The following is a 16,194-nucleotide window of genomic DNA, read 5'->3' on the forward strand; positions in this document are numbered from 1 at the left end:
CGTATCGGCTCCAATTTAATATTTGACAAAATAGAAACAACTCTAAAAACCCTACAAGATTCATTTGAGAGAGAGACCTGAGAATCAATCGTGCAATCGAAAACGGCGATGGGAAGATCAGCTTTGATTCACTTAATCCGCTCTCAGTCTCGCCGTCTCTCTTCCTCCTCCTCATTCACTTCAGGTTCTTCATCCACCCTAGCTTCATTTGAATCGAGAAAATGGCATTGAATCATTTTGAAGTCTTAGCAGTTGTTTAAGGCAGTACATAGTTTACTGACATTATGTAATCTTGCCCTAGTTCTGTCCCTCAAAAGTCAACACTGTTCATATGATCAGATCTTATCCACATATATTCTATAGTTTACTGACATTATGTCTGATTATTCAGTTGAGTTTCATGTTTTTGTTAGTTTGTTTGTTAGTGTTTGGATATAGTCACAGATTCATTAATCATCACAAATCTTATATATTTTACAGGATATGGCCGGTCAATAGCAGGGACATGGTTACCATCACCATCATCATCATCAGTGATCCCTAAGGTCAGATTCCCTGAGGCTCAAACTCTTTACCAGAGAAGCTGGGCATCATCATCTAGAGCAAACACTAGAGAGGAAGATAATGATGATGAGCACAAGATCAGCATCGGACCACAAGACAAGAAACAAGACAACGACGGAGGCGGTGTTGTTTACCACGGCCCAATCTCATCAACCATCAAAAAAGTGAAACTCCTCTCGCTCTCCACCTGCTGCCTCTCCGTCTCTCTCGGCCCAGTCATCACCTTCATGACTTCCCCCGGACTCAACGTGATCATGAAAGGCGCTGTTGCCTCCACCGTGATCTTCCTCAGCGCTTCCACCACCGCTGCTCTCCACTGGTTCGTCAGCCCTTACGTCCACAAGCTGAGGTGGCAGCCTGGTTCCGACACTTTCGAGGTGGAGATGATGACTTGGCTCGCGACGTTTGCGCCGAAGACGCTGAAGTTCTCGGACGTGCGTTATCCGGACACGCAGAGGCCGTTTGTGAGTTTTAAGGCGGATGGGGAGTACTACTTTGTGGATGCGGAGCGGTGTCCCAACAAGGCGTTGTTGGCTAGGCTTACTCCTCCCAAGGATGCTCATGACTCTGCTTTCAAGAACTTGTGATTCCAGATTCCATTTTTTCCTCTTCTTTATCATTCTCTGTCTTGGGTTTGTAACACTTTTGGATCTCCCTTGGACTACCGGAGAATGCAGATAATAAAAGAGTTTATAAAAGGATTAACACTTTTGGCACTGGCATTTTTCTTTCCAATTGTAAGGAAGTGAGTTCCTTATTGTAAGACCTTGAAGAGAAGTCTGTGTTTGGTTTTGAGTTAATCTAATAAACCATATACTGTAATCCATCCCTGTTAAGAGTCTGATATCTACCTTCTAAGTTCAATCTTCTTTCATTAATGTATATGTGTGTGTCCTAATTCCCTCTTGGTTGTTGTCTTCTCTATGATATACAAATGGATAAGTTGGTGATATGTTTGGTACCATCAGGCGACACCATTTTAGTTGGAGCTGCAGTATCTGCGACTGCACTGTTGAGGTGAAAATCAATTACACTACATTAGAAATAGAATCATCATCTCTGTTTGTTTTTCTCTTTGTTATAGCAAACCATACACAAAGGCTTTTGTGGTCTCTACGTAAACACCAAAAAGGCTCAACTCTTTTTTTCTCGACTTAAGTCACTGAAAAGAACCACACGTAACAAAACGGTAAGCAGGACTGGAGGAGGGTGTTTTGTCATTTGAGTAAACGATCAATGGGAACAAAGTCCACGTGTCATCAGGCTCCACCGCATTCTTACGACAGCCTCTATCCATTCATTCCCCCTCTTTCCTCCACAAAATTAATTAATTTTTTTTTTATCCTTTGTACTAACTTATTAGTACAGTATTAATTACTAACTTTCAATTGTTTGACCAAAAAAAAATTAACTTTCAATTGCTAGATAAATGTCTAAAACTGGGTTATAACTTTAGGGATAACATGAGAGACTCGGTCATGATTTTATCCACAACGTGAAAAAAAAAACATTTAAAAATGATTATGAAATATCTTTCTCTAATAAATATCCACGTCTTTATCTTCATCTAATTTATTTATAAAAAAATTTATTTTTCCGTAAGAGAAAAAAACAAACAAAGAAGAAAGGGTCGGGTCATCATCGTTTCATGGTTGCCTCTTCTTCTTCTTCTCACTCTCATCGTATCTGCTCTTCTCTCTCAGCTTCAACCTCTTAAAAAAAAACCTTTAAAGCTCCCATTTTTACTCCATTTTCGATTTCCTCGCTCAGCTCTCCCTTAATGCTCAGATTGACATCCTGAACCGCATCTGAAGAACCTCTCGCTCGATTTCGCGGTTCTTAGGGTTTTCTTAAAGTAACTTCGATTCGTCCGTTTTGTTTCTAGGGTTCAACGAGTTCGTCTCGTCTCCTGGATTCGATTTTTTCCCATTTGAATGGTGCAATGGTGTCAGCGAACGATCCTATCGAGTCCTTGTTCAATTCAATCCAAGCAGTGAAAGACGCTCTCCTCCCCATCGAGCTCGGCGTCAAAAAGGCGGCTAGAGACATCGAGAGTTGTTGGATAAGCAAAGAGAAGGACTTTCATTTGGTGTTGAGGTCGTCTGTAAGAAACAGGAGGAGGAAGAGGGTTTCTGCTTGTCCCGACTCTGAGAACAATGTTGACAGTGTTCAGTGTTTGGTGAGTGAAGAGAGGAAGAAAGGTTTGTCCTTTAAGATCCCTGTGAAGTCACTCTTTGGTAGTGAGAAGCTGGTTAAGAAGAAAGACAAGCCTTTGTTGGAGAAAGAAGATGATGGTGATGGTTCTTGTACGAATTGCTTCAAGTTTGCTATGACTTGGTCTTTGTTGGTTAGTGGCTTTGTCCATGCTTTACCTGTTCCTTTTAAGATAGGTAAGAAGAGGGTTCATGATGAGAAGAGTCTTAAACCAAAGGCTTCGTTTGTAAACCGGAAAGAGATTAGGAAGAACCAGTCAGCTAAATCTACTGAAAAGGAAGGGAATCCGATTGAATGCGCTATGGGTTTTGTTGTTGAAATGCTGGCTCATAATCTCCACAAGCTTGACCAATTCATCCAGGACAGTTCACAGACTGAATCTTGTTGTACCAAGGAAGCTAGTCCGCTTGTCTTTAACATATGGGATGCTAGGAAACTCGATGTTAATGGGTTCCTAGGGAACCTGATGTTTGCTAGAGTTGGAGATGTGGCGTCGGGTATAGTCGGTCTGGCATCTCCTCCCGTGAGTGAAGATGGTGATGAAAGTAGTAACAACGTTAGTAAGGAGGAAAGCGTTGCTGATTCTTCTCCACAGAGCCTGGCTAGTGGACTACTGAGTATACCTTTGTCTAACGTGGAGCGTTTGAAATCCACACTGTCTACTATTTCGTTGACTGAGCTTATTGAGCTTTTGCCCCAGTTAGGACGACCTTCAGCAGACCATCCGGACAAGAAGAAACTTATCTCTGTTCAGGATTTTTTCAGATACACCGAGTCTGAAGGTATGAATCTTTTTTTTAACTAATCTCTGTTCAATTATAACTCTCTGTGGCTTCCAGGTAGGAGGTTCTTCGAAGAACTAGATAGAGATGGTGATGGTAAAGTAACATTGGAAGATCTGGAAATTGCAATGAGGAGAAGAAAACTGCCGAGAAGATACGCCAAGGAGTTTATGAGACGAGCGAGGAGTCATCTTTTCTCGAAATCTTTTGGTTGGAAGCAGTTTTTGTCGCTGATGGAACAGAAGGAGCCAACCATCCTCCGTGCCTACACTTCTCTGTGTTTGACCAAGTCCGGTACTCTACAGAAGAGTGAGATATTGGCATCGCTGGATAACGCAGGGCTTCCTGCTAATGAAGAGAATGCTATAGCCATGATGAGGTTCTTGAAGGTTGATACCGAAGAGTCTATCTCTTATGGACATTTCCGTAACTTCATGGTTTTGCTGCCGTATGAGCGGTTGCAGGATGATCCTCGGTAAGTATAAGTCTTTGTTGTAGAAGAACACTTTAAACGTTTGCTGTCCTAGTAATGATGATTGGTGCTCGTGTAGTAACATCTGGTTTGAAGCTGCGACTGTTGTTGCTGTTGCACCTCCCGTGGCTTTACCTGCTGGAGATGTTCTAAAATCTGCATTAGCCGGAGGACTTGCCTCTGCTCTCTCCACTTCCCTATTGCATTCGATTGACACGATCAAGGTGAGTAAGTCCTCTTGTTGCCGCCTTTTGCAGCTGAATAACTCGCCAGCCCTGGTGTCTTGATTTGATTGTTCATTTTCGTTACCAGACACGTGTGCAAGCATCAACCTTGTCATTTCCTGAAGTGATAGCAAAGCTTCCAGAGATTGGTGTCCGGGGAGTGTATAAGGGTTCTATTCCAGCAATTCTTGGACAGTTTTCAAGGTCTTTTCAGTTGTTCCAAATCAAATATTTTTTTGGCTACTATTTGTTAATGTTTAATTTCCAGTGTGGCTTAATCTCTTTCATTGTTGTAGCCATGGCCTGCGGACAGGAATATTCGAAGCAAGTAAACTTGTGTTGATCAATTTTGCTCCCAATCTCCCAGAAATTCAGGTGATGGTCACACTGTACTCATTGTTTGGGTCATTTATGGGTTCATATAGAGATATTCCATTAGTGAAGAAGTTAGTATTAGCTTTCTTACAAAACTCAGCACTTGTTTTTGTCCTCTATAGTGATATGATCTACTAAGTGAACATTATAAGATGCAAATCCTGCAAAAATCCAAAATCAAGTGTTTCATTGCTAGATGTAGCTTCTTTGATGCTTCTTTTTTTGTTACATCGTAAAGTTGCATCATCTGCATTTGTGCTTTCTGATCTTTTCTACTTTGCACTCAGTGAGAAACGTTGGGCATTTGATGCAGATTCAATCGATTGCATCATTCTGCAGCACACTATTAGGCACGGCAGTGCGGATTCCATGTGAGGTGCTGAAGCAACGGTTGCAGGCTGGCATGTTTAACAATGTAGGGGAAGCCATTGTAGGGACATGGAGACAAGACGGTCCAGGAGGGTTTTTCCGTGGGACAGGCGCAACTCTTTGCCGTGAAGTCCCACTATACGTTGTTGGCATGGGACTGTATGCAGAGTCTAAAAAGGTAAATCAAAATGGTCATATTAAAAGACTGTAGAACCGAGATGATAAAGATTTGTGTGAGGTTTTTGTAGATGGTGGCGCAAGCGCTGGGAAGGGAGCTAGAGGCATGGGAGACAATAGCGGTTGGAGCGGTGTCAGGAGGTATAGCAGCGGTTTGTGACGACTCCGTTTGATGTGATGAAGACGAGAATGATGACTGCAACGCCAGGGAGACCCATCTCAATGTCAATGGTTTTTCTTTCGGTTCTGCGTCACGAGGGACCGCTTGGTTTGTTCAAAGGAGCAGTCCGAGGTTCTTCTGGGTGGCTCCTCTTGGTGCCATGAACTTTGCTGGATATGAACTAGCCAAGAAAGCTATGCAGAAGAACGAGGAAGCTATGGTGGCTGATCAGCTCGGTCAGAAGAAGCTTTGCTAGAGGGCTTTTCTATTTTTACTTTGCTTTGCTTTGCTGCTACGAAGTTTTTTTTGGGGGGCAGCTTGAGCCGGAGGAGATTACTCTTTGTTAAATGCTACTTTGCAAATTTTGACCCCAAAAAAAAGTTGATTGTTTTGTTGCGAAAGACAATTTTCATCTTATTAGTTACAAAACTTCCGTTTGAAAAGGTTACTACTTAGAGACACTTTATAATTTGAACATGAAAATTTTTGTCATGTAAAAAAAGTTTCAAAATTTTAAATTTTCATATTTGTATTTATGATTACTAAATGTTTTTTCATTTATCCTTTTAATGTCTATTTTCTTTTCATCTCTCATATATATATACACAAAATTTAATTAAATTTCAAAAAGATTTAAAATATTTTAAAGTTAGATTCAGACATTAACAATAATACAAAAATATTAGTAACAAAAAATAAAATACAAAATATATATATATATATATATATATATATATATATATATATATATATATATATAAGAATACATAAATACATAGTTACCACGCAAGTTTAAATATTACAAGTCAATTTGATTCAAAATCTCTAAATCTTTAAAATATTTTATAAAAACTTTGTGTAAACAACAATGTTGTTGTACTTTTTCTATGTTTTGTTTTAAAGAAGAAGAAAAATATTGGAGTTGTGATTTCTTTTACTGTGTACAATCTGTTATTTGTACAGAACAATTGATCAATATTAATTCAAATAAATAAATACAAATGATTTTATGGATGAAATGGTAAGATCCAAAAACATGATATAAATTGAATATTTAAAAAATTCTCTTATTTTATTTGTTAGATTCAAAAATTGGTGAAATGGTAAGTTCCAATACATTATATAAATTAAAATTTTCAGAATTTTATTATATTATTTTTGAAAAGCCAGAGTCAGTGAGATGATGAGGGTTTGATGCATATGATATAAATTAAAATATAAAGAAAAATGGAAAGGTAGGATGAAAAATGGTGAAAAAACAAGTTCCAATGCATGACACGAATTAAGTTTTTCTAGATTCTATTATTTTATTTTCAGAATTTCCATTCAGGATTGATCAAAAGGATGAGGTCCAATGCATGTAGCAAATTGAAAATTTTAAGATTTTATCTTCTTAAATACTACTCCCTCTGTTTTTATATAGGTAGTTTTAGCCAAAAAAAATTGTTTCACAATGTAAGATGTTTATATAATTCAATGCAACTTTTGCATTAATTAAATATTGTGTGACCAATACAATAATACATACATTTTTATTATTGGTTGAAATTGTATACTAAATGCTACTTTTTCAAAAATAATAACTTTCTTGATATTGAGATTTTTAACTAAAACTACCTACAAATAAAAACAGAGAGAGTATTAAATAGTACTAATATATAGATATATGCTTATAAATAGACATGGACTATATCAAGTGTTACACCACCACAACTTTGGTTAAAAATGAATTCTAATATTAGAGGTAATTCTCCTTTTGTAAACTCCTCTTCTTCTTTGGAGTCATCTGAGTTCGACGAGTGGTTAGAAGATGAGATTGAAGCAATGGATATTGAAGAACAAATTATAATCAACATGATAGCAAGAAACAACTATGTAATTCACCATCTCCTCACCCAACAAAGCGATCAGGTAAGTCGATCGAGAATCTATTCATGGAGTTATATAAAGAAAATGCTCATTGTAATTCGTGTAATTACTATTTTTTTTCATTTTTAAAACCATAATAGTATTTTAAATTAGACAAGAAAACCCCACAGTTGGAGTTTTTATATCGACTGAACAAGAAAAGCATAATCATTCATTCACTTTCGTCTTCTTGTGGTGAGAGAAACTAGGCAACAATGGCGGAATCTCCTGAGAAAGTCAACCTGATCCCGACCGAAGCTACATCTGAAAACTTCGGAGATTATGGTCAGATCATCGAAGCCTCCTCAGATGGTGTTCCTTTCGGTCCTAACGATGCTCAGTTAGATCTCTCCAGAGGAATCCCACGGTACCCTCTCCGATCTCTCTATCAAAATCAATCTGTTATCTGTTGTTTGGTTATATTTGTACCATATGGTTTTGTTGATCAGTTCCAAATTAAGACAAAGATTTAGGCCCTTTCTCAAAAAAAAAAAAAAAGACAAGACTTAGCTGTCTAGTTAGTAGTTTCAGTTTGTGTCTTTTTTTTTTTTTTAATAATCAGTTTCTTGTTATTTTCTCCTAGTTTATATATCATGCGGCTCAAAGATCAACCGTTTCGCTTCTCCAAGATCACGCACCACGCGAGCGTGACACAGTGTCTAGGATCAATAGGAGGTAACGTTTGGTATCTAGGCTTAGCTAAGCCATCTCTTATTGAAGATGGTGATAGAGAAAGAGTTGGAGATAATATAGAGTCAGGATCCGACGGTCACTTGTACGCTCCTCCTGCGGTTGAGAAAGTGCGCGTCTTCAGGTTTTCAGGACCAAAGTTTGTTAAACTGAAACGTGGTACGTGGCATGCTGGACCGTTGTTCGGTGAGAGCTCCATGGACTTCTACAACCTAGAGCTAGCCAACACAAATGTGAGTGAAGTTTTATTTTTGAAATGATGTGAACTAAGTGATTTTAATGTTTTTTTTTAACATTGTTTGGTGTGTTGTCACAGGATGTGGATCAAACCACACATGATTTCAAGAAGAATAATGGGGTCACCTTCCGGTTTTGACTGACCCCAAAGATGACTACTGCACATCGTCCTAAGTCAATTCCTATATATGAATATTGATCAGTGTGATTCTGTTTTTTTCATGTCTTGTAAGCAAAACAGAGTGAGAAACGTTTTTTCTTGTATTCAATGTTCCAAGAAATTGTAATCCCCCGACTAAATTGTGCTTTTGGTTTCACTTCCAACTCTTCTTCGGTAGAACCAAAGATAGGCCGGTTTGCTTTTTACCGCAAATTCGTTAGCGGTTGAAACATAACCGTCATTGAAATGATACTACTTGTTATAAACCGGAATGTACATTTTATATTAAACAGGTATTAGATCTTGTAACATGAAATAATACATTTTTCACATTCTCACTTTTCACCATCTCTTGTCCATCATCTTCTTTGAGCTGATTTCATCATACATAACTTTAGTTAAAGTTGAATTCTAACAAAGCGTTCAGGTAAGTCGATCGAGAATCTATTCATGGAGTTATAACATGGTCAATTCGTGATGAAAGAAAATGCTCATTGTTATTCGTATAGTTATTTTTCTTTTTCATTTTGACCCCATAACTATTTAAATAGACAAGAAAAACCCTCAAATAAGAAAAGCTCGCATCTTCTAAATCCTTTCACTTTCCGTTATCTTGTGGGTGAGAGAAACAAGGCAACAATGGCGGAATCTGAATCTCCGGTTGAAGTCAACCTGATCCCGATCGAAGCCACACCTGAAAGCTTCGGAGATTATGGTCAAGTCATCGAAGCCTCCTCCGACGGTGATCACTTCGGTCCTAACGATGCTCAATTAGATCTCTCCAAAGGAATCCCACGGTACTCTCTCCGACCTCTCCTATCAAATTCAATCTGTGTTTTGTTATATTTGTACTAAATAAAGACAAGACTTAAGCTGTCTAGTGTCAGTTAGTTTGTGTCTTCTTCTTCTTTTTTTTTTTCTTTTAATAATAATCAGAGTTTCTTGTTACTCTCTCTTATCTGTCTTAGTTTCTATATCATGCGTCTCAAAGATCGATCCTTTGGCTTCTCCACGATCACTCACCACGCGAACGTGACACAGTGTCTGGGATCGATAGGTGGTCACGTTTGGTATCTAGGAGTAGCGAAGCCATCTCTTATCGAAGATGTTGCTGAGAGAGAAAGAGTTGGGGATAACAATGTAGAGTCAGGATCCGGTGGTCACTTGTACGCTCCTCCTACGGTTGAGGAGGTGCGCGTCTTCAGGTTTTCGGGACCGAAGTTTGTTAAACTGAACCGTGGCACGTGGCATGCTGGACCGTTGTTCAGTGAGAGTTCCATGGACTTCTACAACTTAGAGCTCAGCAACACAAATGTGAGTGTGTGAGGTTTTAAGTGTTATAAAAAAAAGTGAATTAAAGTTGTTTTGGGGGTTTTGACATTGGTTGGTGTGTTGTCACAGGAGGTGGATCACACCACACATGATTTCAAGAAGAAGAATGGGGTCACCTTCCGGTTTGAGGATAGCTCATCGTCCTAAGTCAAATCCTATATTGGTGGGTGATCAGTGTGGTTCTGTTTTTTTTTCATGTCTTGTAATCAAAACAGAGTGAGAAACATTTTCTTGTATTCAATGATCCAAAACTGTCTGTGTACAAACCTGTAACTCTATATCTCTTCATCTATTTGACTCCACTAATCACCCAACTAAAAACAATATAGTCTGAAGCAAAGAAGAACACTTCAACCGAACCACCAAGCTTGAATGACTAATTCATCATATTGGTCCTCGACTCCTCAGATGATTGTGCTTTTTGTTTCAGTTCCAACTCTTCGGTAGAACAGAAGATAGGCCGCTTTGCTTTTGACCGCAGGTTCCTTTACGAGCGAAACATAACTGTCATTGAAATGATACCACTCGTTGTAATCAATCAGCTGCAGGACACAAACAGTGGCACAACATATAAGCTATTATTAGATAAAGGAGGGCTCATCAGGCGGGGGCAGCACAAAGCAAAAATAGATAGTCGTGTCATGAGATCATCAAAATAAAAGTCAAGCTGACCTTAGCGTAGGCAGTGTAGTGGCGAACAGGAACACTTCTTCCAATGTAATGGTTGCTCACTGCATACAGCTCGTACAAGTATGACGACTGATCATCATTCTCTTGGTTTTTCACGTACTTGCTCAAGTCTAGATCGTTAATCGGGAAATCCACAAACGTATCATTCTTCTTCACGAAATGTTTGCTAGTCTTGAACCGTTTTAAATGTAACACGAGAATATCTGGCATCTTCCACAGGTCAAGCTTCTTGTTAGCTGGTCTCTTCTCTTTGCATTGCAGACAAAACCTGGTTCAGAAAAAGATGGTTAAAACTTATAAAGAGAATAAGAAAGCAGAGACAAGTGAGTGTTAGTACCACATGTTATCTGGTCCTAGAGGTTCTTCTGCTAAGTATTGCTCCAAACAAGAAAGGAGAGATATTGACCAAGTACGTGTTGAAGGCAAAGGTAAAGACAAGCACGTGAAGGAGTCATAAGTGGTTGCTGTATCTCCACAAACTGGACAAACCAGAGTTGACTTGCATTGACCCTTTAAAACATTATCAAATAAACAAAAAATCAAACAGGTGACTTAAATCTTCCAGAAACGGTAAGAGATGAATACTTACTTGGCAGACGTTGACTATGTCAGAGACTTCATGCAGCCTAGCTAATAAGAACATAAGCAGTTCCTGAAGCAAACATCACATGGACCAAAAAAAAGCATATTAATAATTTGCTCACTCATGCACATTGATAAGAGGGAAATAACTAACTAACTAACATGAGAATCGTGTTGATAGTGACCACTAAACTGTGGAGCAGCTTCATCCAGTTTTGTCTTGAAAAAGCTCGGTGTAACTGCCTTCTTTCCTGACGACCATAGTTCCTTCAACAGCTCACCAAACGCCTTAGCAAGCTCACCCTGATGAGTGTTATCTCGCAAGAAGTATTGAAGTATGGGAGGTGTGTGTGCCAAACACTGAAGAATGCTATTCATGTAGCAGGTGTTTCCCAAATTAACCAGTCCTACTAATCCTGAACGTTCCAGAGGTAGTCGACCACGACCTAGCTCATCAACTTCAAGAAGAATCTGCATATAAGAAAAACAGTTTAAAGAGAATAGAATGTGATATTCATCAGGAATCAATGACTCTTTTTGTCTCTAGATAGATACTTACATCTTGGTCCATGACAAGACCTGAATCTTCAAGGCTCTCGTTAGATAAAGGATCCAAGAGTTTGACTTTCTTCCTGTTGAAGTAATTCCAGATGCGAGCCTGGTTTATATACATAAATCATCATCATCAATGTGAAGCAAAGAAGAACACAATCTCCATAGTAGTAGTGACCAGACTTCAATCAAATACACACCTTTTCTAGAGATGCCCCTGTCTTAGCACAAACCTTCACATAAAGCTCCCTTATAGAGGCCTAAGTAACAACAACCCAAGTAAGGAAGGAAGGAACCAAAGTGGAGATCTATGCAAATATTTATATACCTCTTTTGCCAAACGTATGTCAGTTACATGGTTAACGTCTCTTGCATCTGATAAAAAGAGGTAGATCAAGTTCATTGTTATTGGAGGACCTACGTTATACCTGACAAAAAGACCACAACATTTTGAATCAATAAACAAAAAGGAGACCATGCATGAGTAGAGAAGACGCACTCACCATCCAAGAAGAGTTTTCCAAACTTGTTGAGGAACAAGAACGTAGTCTTCATCTTCAACAAGGAATCTACGAAGTTGTGGATCACCATCATCACTTGTGATGATATCACGGTTGTCAATCGGTCCAGGCCTAGGAGCTCCTCCTAAAGGCGCAGTGATATATTTCTGCCAGCTTGTGTACCACCTGCAATGCAATACACACAAAAAAAACGTTAACTTGTGTACCACGCAAGACTGCTCTTATGAGCTCCAAGAAGCAGAATCAAGATTGAAGAGACCTTTTGGAGATGACGAAGTACGAGTCTCCTTCGCTCAAGTAGGTAGTCAATTCCGAAACGATGCGTTTCTCTTCCTCGGGAAGACGACGTTTGGAAGCTGTGGAATTAGGGTTCGTCATCTTCGAAAAGATGACTGATCAATGAGGATGATCCCAAGAGTGTACGCGAGAGAGAATGAAAGAGGGAGTCTTGATTTGTATTTACGCGCGAGAGAGAAAGAAGAAAGTAAGAGAGAAAAAACTCCTACTCTTGAATTTTCTCAATCATCTTTTCTTTTAAGTTTTTCCCTCTAATTTCGTTTTATGTGTTTTCTTTGCCACTAAATTTCCTATAAATATAGTATATTTTTTTCATTTTTTCAAACATAATATCAACATAAAAGAAAAAAAAACACACACCAGTGTTTCTAAATCAATGCTAGATTTACTGAAGCTAAGCCTAGATATCGAGATGCATATGTTGCTTAGAGATTAGCACTGATGTAGTTTAAGGCTGATCTCAAATACTATATGGTGATTGATCAGTGTGGTTCAGTTTTCATGTCTTATAAGCAAATCGAGTGAGAAACGTTTTCTTGTTTTGAATTACATACAACATTAGAGAGTGGAGTTATAGACCAATGCAGCGACTTCATGATATATGGTATGCCCATTATGACTAATCCATATCATCGGTCCTCGCCACCTCAGCCTGATTGTGTTGCTGTTTCACTTCCAACTCTTCTTCGGTAGAAGAGAAGATAGGCCGTTGAGCTTACGATCTCAGATTCGTTTACGGGTGAAACAAGACTGTCGTTGAGATACCACCTGTTGTCATCATCAATCAACTGCAGAAACATATGTAGGATAGAGATAAAAGGACTCATCAGGAAGCACAAAAACGAATAGATAGTGAGATCAGTGACCTTAGCGTAGGTAGTGTAGTGGCCAACACCATCCGGAAAAACTAAACCATAATTCTTAATCAGTTAATCATATACATATATTTAAATCCTTTAATAAATGTTTTTTTAAATATTTTCAATTTTTTGTGTTCTATTTTTATCCAAATAATCTCCTATAAAACTAATGTAAATTTTTTTATAGATTAAATTCGATATAAATTCAAGTTTTTTGGTTTGAATTTGATTCAAATTTCAGATTTAGTGATAAATGTCCATAAAGCCTAGGCTTGATTTCTTAACTTAAAATTCTTGAACTTGCATTTCAAATCTAAAAAAAAATCTCTTGATTTAGTTTTTAAAAAGAAAGAATATCTTGAATATTCCCTTGGCAAATTAAAAAACGAGATTAAGTGTTTCGAGACTTAGGCTATGTTGTATTTTACTTAATTAATAAAGATTTAGAAAAGGAATATTCTGTGGTACTATACTGACAGCGACAGGTGTGATAGCTGTTAGATACGCTACACGTATATCTCCTACACTCGTCATGGATCATCGGATCTTTATCGCATAAACCAAAAAGGCAAGTAACACGACACGACACATATGGGTCCGATCTCAAATCTGTGGTGACATCCGACTCTCTGGTCTCTTCTTCTTCTCCTTCTCCCTCTGAATCTCACGCTACATTGTGTAGAATCTCAAGTAATCATGGAGAGGCTAACATCTCCTGCTCGTCTCATGATAGTCTCGGATCTTGACCATACCATGGTAACAAAAAAAAAGCCACCATTTTTTATCAAAAGGGTTCCGTCTTTATTGATGGGTCATGTTTTTTTATTGTCCCTGCAGGTTGATCATCACGATCCTGAGAACCTCTCTTTGCTCAGATTCAACTCACTCTGGGAACACGCCTATCGCCACGACTCTCTCCTCGTCTTCTCAACCGGAAGATCACCGACTCTGTACAAAGAACTCAGAAAGGAGAAGCCTTTGCTGACCCCTGATGTAACCATCATGTCTGTAGGGACTGAGATTACTTATGGTAACTCCATGGTTCCTGATCATGGTTGGGTTGATACTTTAAACCATAAATGGGACTTGGGGGTTGTTAAAGAAGAAACTAGCAAGTTCTCTGAGTTAACTCTTCAGGTACTGAAAACAAAACAAAAAAAAGTTCTTATCTTGCAATCTACTTGTCAATGGGACCAATGACAAAGAGTGTGGTTTTATAGGCAGAGACTGAGCAGAGGCCACACAAGGTTAGCTTTTACGTTGACAAGAGTAAGGCTCAGGAAGTGACCAAGGAGCTGTCACTGCGGTTGGAGAAACGTGGGGTGAGATTTGCTTTCATAGTGTTATAGTAGCAACTAGTAACCATGGTCTAGGCATCTCAAACGATTTTCTTAAAATCTGATTTATAGGAACTTAACTCGGTTTAAATCATTCTAAATCGGTTTAAACCGTTCTTAATCAGTTTAAGTCGATCTAAATTAGTTTAAATCGATTAAATTAGTCTAAATCGATCTAAATTAGTCGAAATCTGTTAAATTAAGCAATAGTGTTAATATTTCTTTCCAATGAAAATAATGTTAGTATAAATCCACAAATTTGTTTAATTTATTTTTTTTTTTCTTGAGATGATTGTGTGTGTGTATGTTTGTTTCAGTTGGATGTCAAAATAATCTACAGTGGAGGCATGGATTTGGACATCTTACCACAAGGTGCTGGGAAGGGACAAGCGCTAGCTTATCTCCTCAAGAAGCTCAAGAGCGAAGGAAAGCTCCCTGTTAACACTCTTGCCTGCGGAGACTCCGGGAACGATGCTGAGCTCTTTAGCATTCCCGATGTTTACGGCGTCATGGTAAGCAATGCACAGGAAGAGCTGTTGAAGTGGCATGCTGAGAACGCCAAAGACAACCCGAAGGTGATCCATGCGAAGGAGAGGTGTGCAGGTGGGATTATACAGGCGGTTGGTGAGTTCGAGCTCGGTCCAAACCTTTCTCCGAGAGATGTATCTGACTTCTTGGAGTGCAAGGTGGAGAATGCGAACCCTGGTCATGAGGTTGTGAAGTTTTTCTTGTTCTATGAGAGGTGGAGACGTGGTGAGGTTGAGAACTCGGAGGCGTATGCGGCTAGCCTCAAAGCTTCGTGTGTGAGTGTGTAAAACAGAGTTTTTGATTATGTTTTTTTTTGCAGTGAGATAGCTTATCTGAATATGTGAATGCCTTTTTGTTGTCGTCAGCATCCTGGTGGTGTGTTTGTACATCCATCTGGTACTGAAAAATCTCTGATAGATACTATTGATGAGCTGAGGAAGCACCATGGAGACAAACAAGGAAAGAAGTTTAGGGTTTGGGTTGATCAAGTCTTGGCTACAGAGACTGCTCCTGGGACATGGATAGTAAAGCTTGCTAAATGGGAGCAGAGTGGTAAGGACTTATTACATCATCTATATAACTCAGAAGTTAAACCCCAAGAGAATCTAACTTCACTTTCTTTTGCAGGTGATGAACGCATAGGGTGCACAACGGCTGTCAAGTTCACAACAAAGGTACGAGATTGTGTAATAAGAGCAGCTCCTGGAGTTCTGTTGATGACTTTATGTTATTGTGGAATGTGCAGGAAGGGGAAGGGTTGGTGTGGAAACATGTAGAGCAAACATGGTCGGAGGAATCAAAGTTGAAGGATGATAGCAGCTGGATCATCTGAATCACTCAATTTCTCTCCACAGATTAAGAATCTTTCTCTTTTCTTCTCTTATGAAACTCTACCATAAGTCATTGAAACTTCGGCTTTAACACACGAGATCCAATAAAACATTGCCTTGTTAAATCTTGGTACTAAAACTCATCCACATGATACATCTATTATCTATATCTCCAAGTTAACTCTGTTTTTCTTTAACCCTTTTGGACTCGGTAATGGTTTCTATTTCTTTTCCAACAAGCAACACTATCTTCTTTCCTCTAGTAGCACAAACGTTTTGAGCATATCCTTATGAATTTAAAACAAAAATATTGGAGTCTAGAGACTTGTTTTA

General features: G+C 38.8%; 6 protein-coding genes across 6 annotated transcripts; 5 read left to right on the forward strand and 1 right to left on the reverse strand.

Moving 5' to 3' along the window:
- The first annotated feature begins 23 nt into the window (after positions 1-23).
- Positions 24-1,286, forward strand: LOC108851484 (uncharacterized). Its single transcript, XM_018624921.2, has 2 exons — positions 24-184; positions 481-1,286. The coding sequence occupies exons 1-2, from the start codon at positions 109-111 to the stop codon at positions 1,149-1,151; spliced, it is 747 nt and encodes a 248-aa protein (XP_018480423.1). The 5' UTR covers positions 24-108; the 3' UTR covers positions 1,152-1,286.
- Positions 1,287-2,163: 877 nt separating this feature from the next.
- Positions 2,164-5,780, forward strand: LOC108855258 (uncharacterized). Its single transcript, XM_018629028.2, is given in 9 exon segments — positions 2,164-3,560; positions 3,618-4,035; positions 4,112-4,256; positions 4,345-4,460; positions 4,553-4,631; positions 4,945-5,178; positions 5,249-5,332; positions 5,334-5,460; positions 5,463-5,780. Coding segments are annotated over 9 exon segments (2,388 nt in total). The 5' UTR covers positions 2,164-2,506; the 3' UTR covers positions 5,594-5,780.
- Positions 5,781-7,045: 1,265 nt separating this feature from the next.
- On the forward strand, positions 7,046-8,489 carry LOC108855619 (uncharacterized). The gene is made up of 4 exons (XM_018629483.2): positions 7,046-7,248; positions 7,455-7,612; positions 7,829-8,168; positions 8,252-8,489. The coding sequence occupies exons 1-4, from the start codon at positions 7,063-7,065 to the stop codon at positions 8,309-8,311; spliced, it is 744 nt and encodes a 247-aa protein (XP_018484985.2). The 5' UTR covers positions 7,046-7,062; the 3' UTR covers positions 8,312-8,489.
- A 377-nt stretch (positions 8,490-8,866) lies between these two features.
- Positions 8,867-9,956, forward strand: LOC108850950 (uncharacterized; the record flags this gene model as incomplete). The annotated part of the gene is made up of 3 exons (XM_018624397.1): positions 8,867-9,129; positions 9,301-9,646; positions 9,734-9,956. Coding segments are annotated over 3 exons (687 nt in total), but the record flags the coding sequence as incomplete, so codon positions are not given.
- Positions 9,882-12,494, reverse strand: LOC108850951 (ubiquitin carboxyl-terminal hydrolase 10-like). Its single transcript, XM_018624398.2, has 10 exons — positions 12,269-12,494; positions 11,992-12,174; positions 11,817-11,916; positions 11,689-11,748; positions 11,496-11,594; positions 11,099-11,407; positions 10,944-11,006; positions 10,692-10,864; positions 10,337-10,622; positions 9,882-10,206 (listed from the first exon to the last, which is right to left on the reverse strand). Exons 1-10 carry the CDS (start codon positions 12,385-12,387, stop codon positions 10,069-10,071), a joined length of 1,530 nt encoding a protein of 509 aa, XP_018479900.1. The 5' UTR covers positions 12,388-12,494; the 3' UTR covers positions 9,882-10,068.
- A 1,227-nt stretch (positions 12,495-13,721) lies between these two features.
- LOC108853936 (probable sucrose-phosphatase 2) lies at positions 13,722-16,060 on the forward strand. Its single transcript, XM_018627416.2, has 7 exons — positions 13,722-13,922; positions 14,004-14,303; positions 14,387-14,488; positions 14,821-15,306; positions 15,397-15,583; positions 15,659-15,705; positions 15,777-16,060. Exons 1-7 carry the CDS (start codon positions 13,863-13,865, stop codon positions 15,861-15,863), a joined length of 1,269 nt encoding a protein of 422 aa, XP_018482918.1. The 5' UTR covers positions 13,722-13,862; the 3' UTR covers positions 15,864-16,060.
- Positions 16,061-16,194: the final 134 nt, after the last annotated feature.

This window comes from Raphanus sativus, chromosome 4 (genome assembly GCF_000801105.2).
Source record: "Raphanus sativus cultivar WK10039 chromosome 4, ASM80110v3, whole genome shotgun sequence".
NCBI classification, from domain to species: Eukaryota; Viridiplantae; Streptophyta; class Magnoliopsida; order Brassicales; family Brassicaceae; genus Raphanus; species Raphanus sativus.

What these genes read in the sequence shown, in the direction of transcription:
- LOC108851484 (XM_018624921.2), top strand. Translation starts at nt 109, where the DNA reads ATGGGAAGATCAGCTTTGATTCACTTAATCCGCTCTCAGTCTCGCCGT. An exon ending in CTCCTCCTCATTCACTTCAG is followed by an intron (nt 185 to 480) that starts GTTCTTCATCCA and finishes TATATTTTACAG; the next exon opens with GATATGGCCGGTCAATAGCA.
- LOC108855619 (XM_018629483.2), top strand. Translation starts at nt 7,063, where the DNA reads ATGAATTCTAATATTAGAGGTAATTCTCCTTTTGTAAACTCCTCTTCT. An exon ending in TCACCCAACAAAGCGATCAG is followed by an intron (nt 7,249 to 7,454) that starts GTAAGTCGATCG and finishes GAGAGAAACTAG; the next exon opens with GCAACAATGGCGGAATCTCC. An exon ending in CTCTCCAGAGGAATCCCACG is followed by an intron (nt 7,613 to 7,828) that starts GTACCCTCTCCG and finishes ATTTTCTCCTAG; the next exon opens with TTTATATATCATGCGGCTCA.
- LOC108850951 (XM_018624398.2), bottom strand. Translation starts at nt 12,387, where the DNA reads ATGACGAACCCTAATTCCACAGCTTCCAAACGTCGTCTTCCCGAGGAA. An exon ending in ACATACGTTTGGCAAAAGAG is followed by an intron (nt 11,749 to 11,816) that starts GTATATAAATAT and finishes GTTGTTACTTAG; the next exon opens with GCCTCTATAAGGGAGCTTTA. An exon ending in CTAGGACCAGATAACATGTG is followed by an intron (nt 10,623 to 10,691) that starts GTACTAACACTC and finishes TTTCTGAACCAG; the next exon opens with GTTTTGTCTGCAATGCAAAG.
- LOC108853936 (XM_018627416.2), top strand. Translation starts at nt 13,863, where the DNA reads ATGGAGAGGCTAACATCTCCTGCTCGTCTCATGATAGTCTCGGATCTT. An exon ending in TCTCTGAGTTAACTCTTCAG is followed by an intron (nt 14,304 to 14,386) that starts GTACTGAAAACA and finishes GTGGTTTTATAG; the next exon opens with GCAGAGACTGAGCAGAGGCC. An exon ending in TGCTAAATGGGAGCAGAGTG is followed by an intron (nt 15,584 to 15,658) that starts GTAAGGACTTAT and finishes TTTCTTTTGCAG; the next exon opens with GTGATGAACGCATAGGGTGC.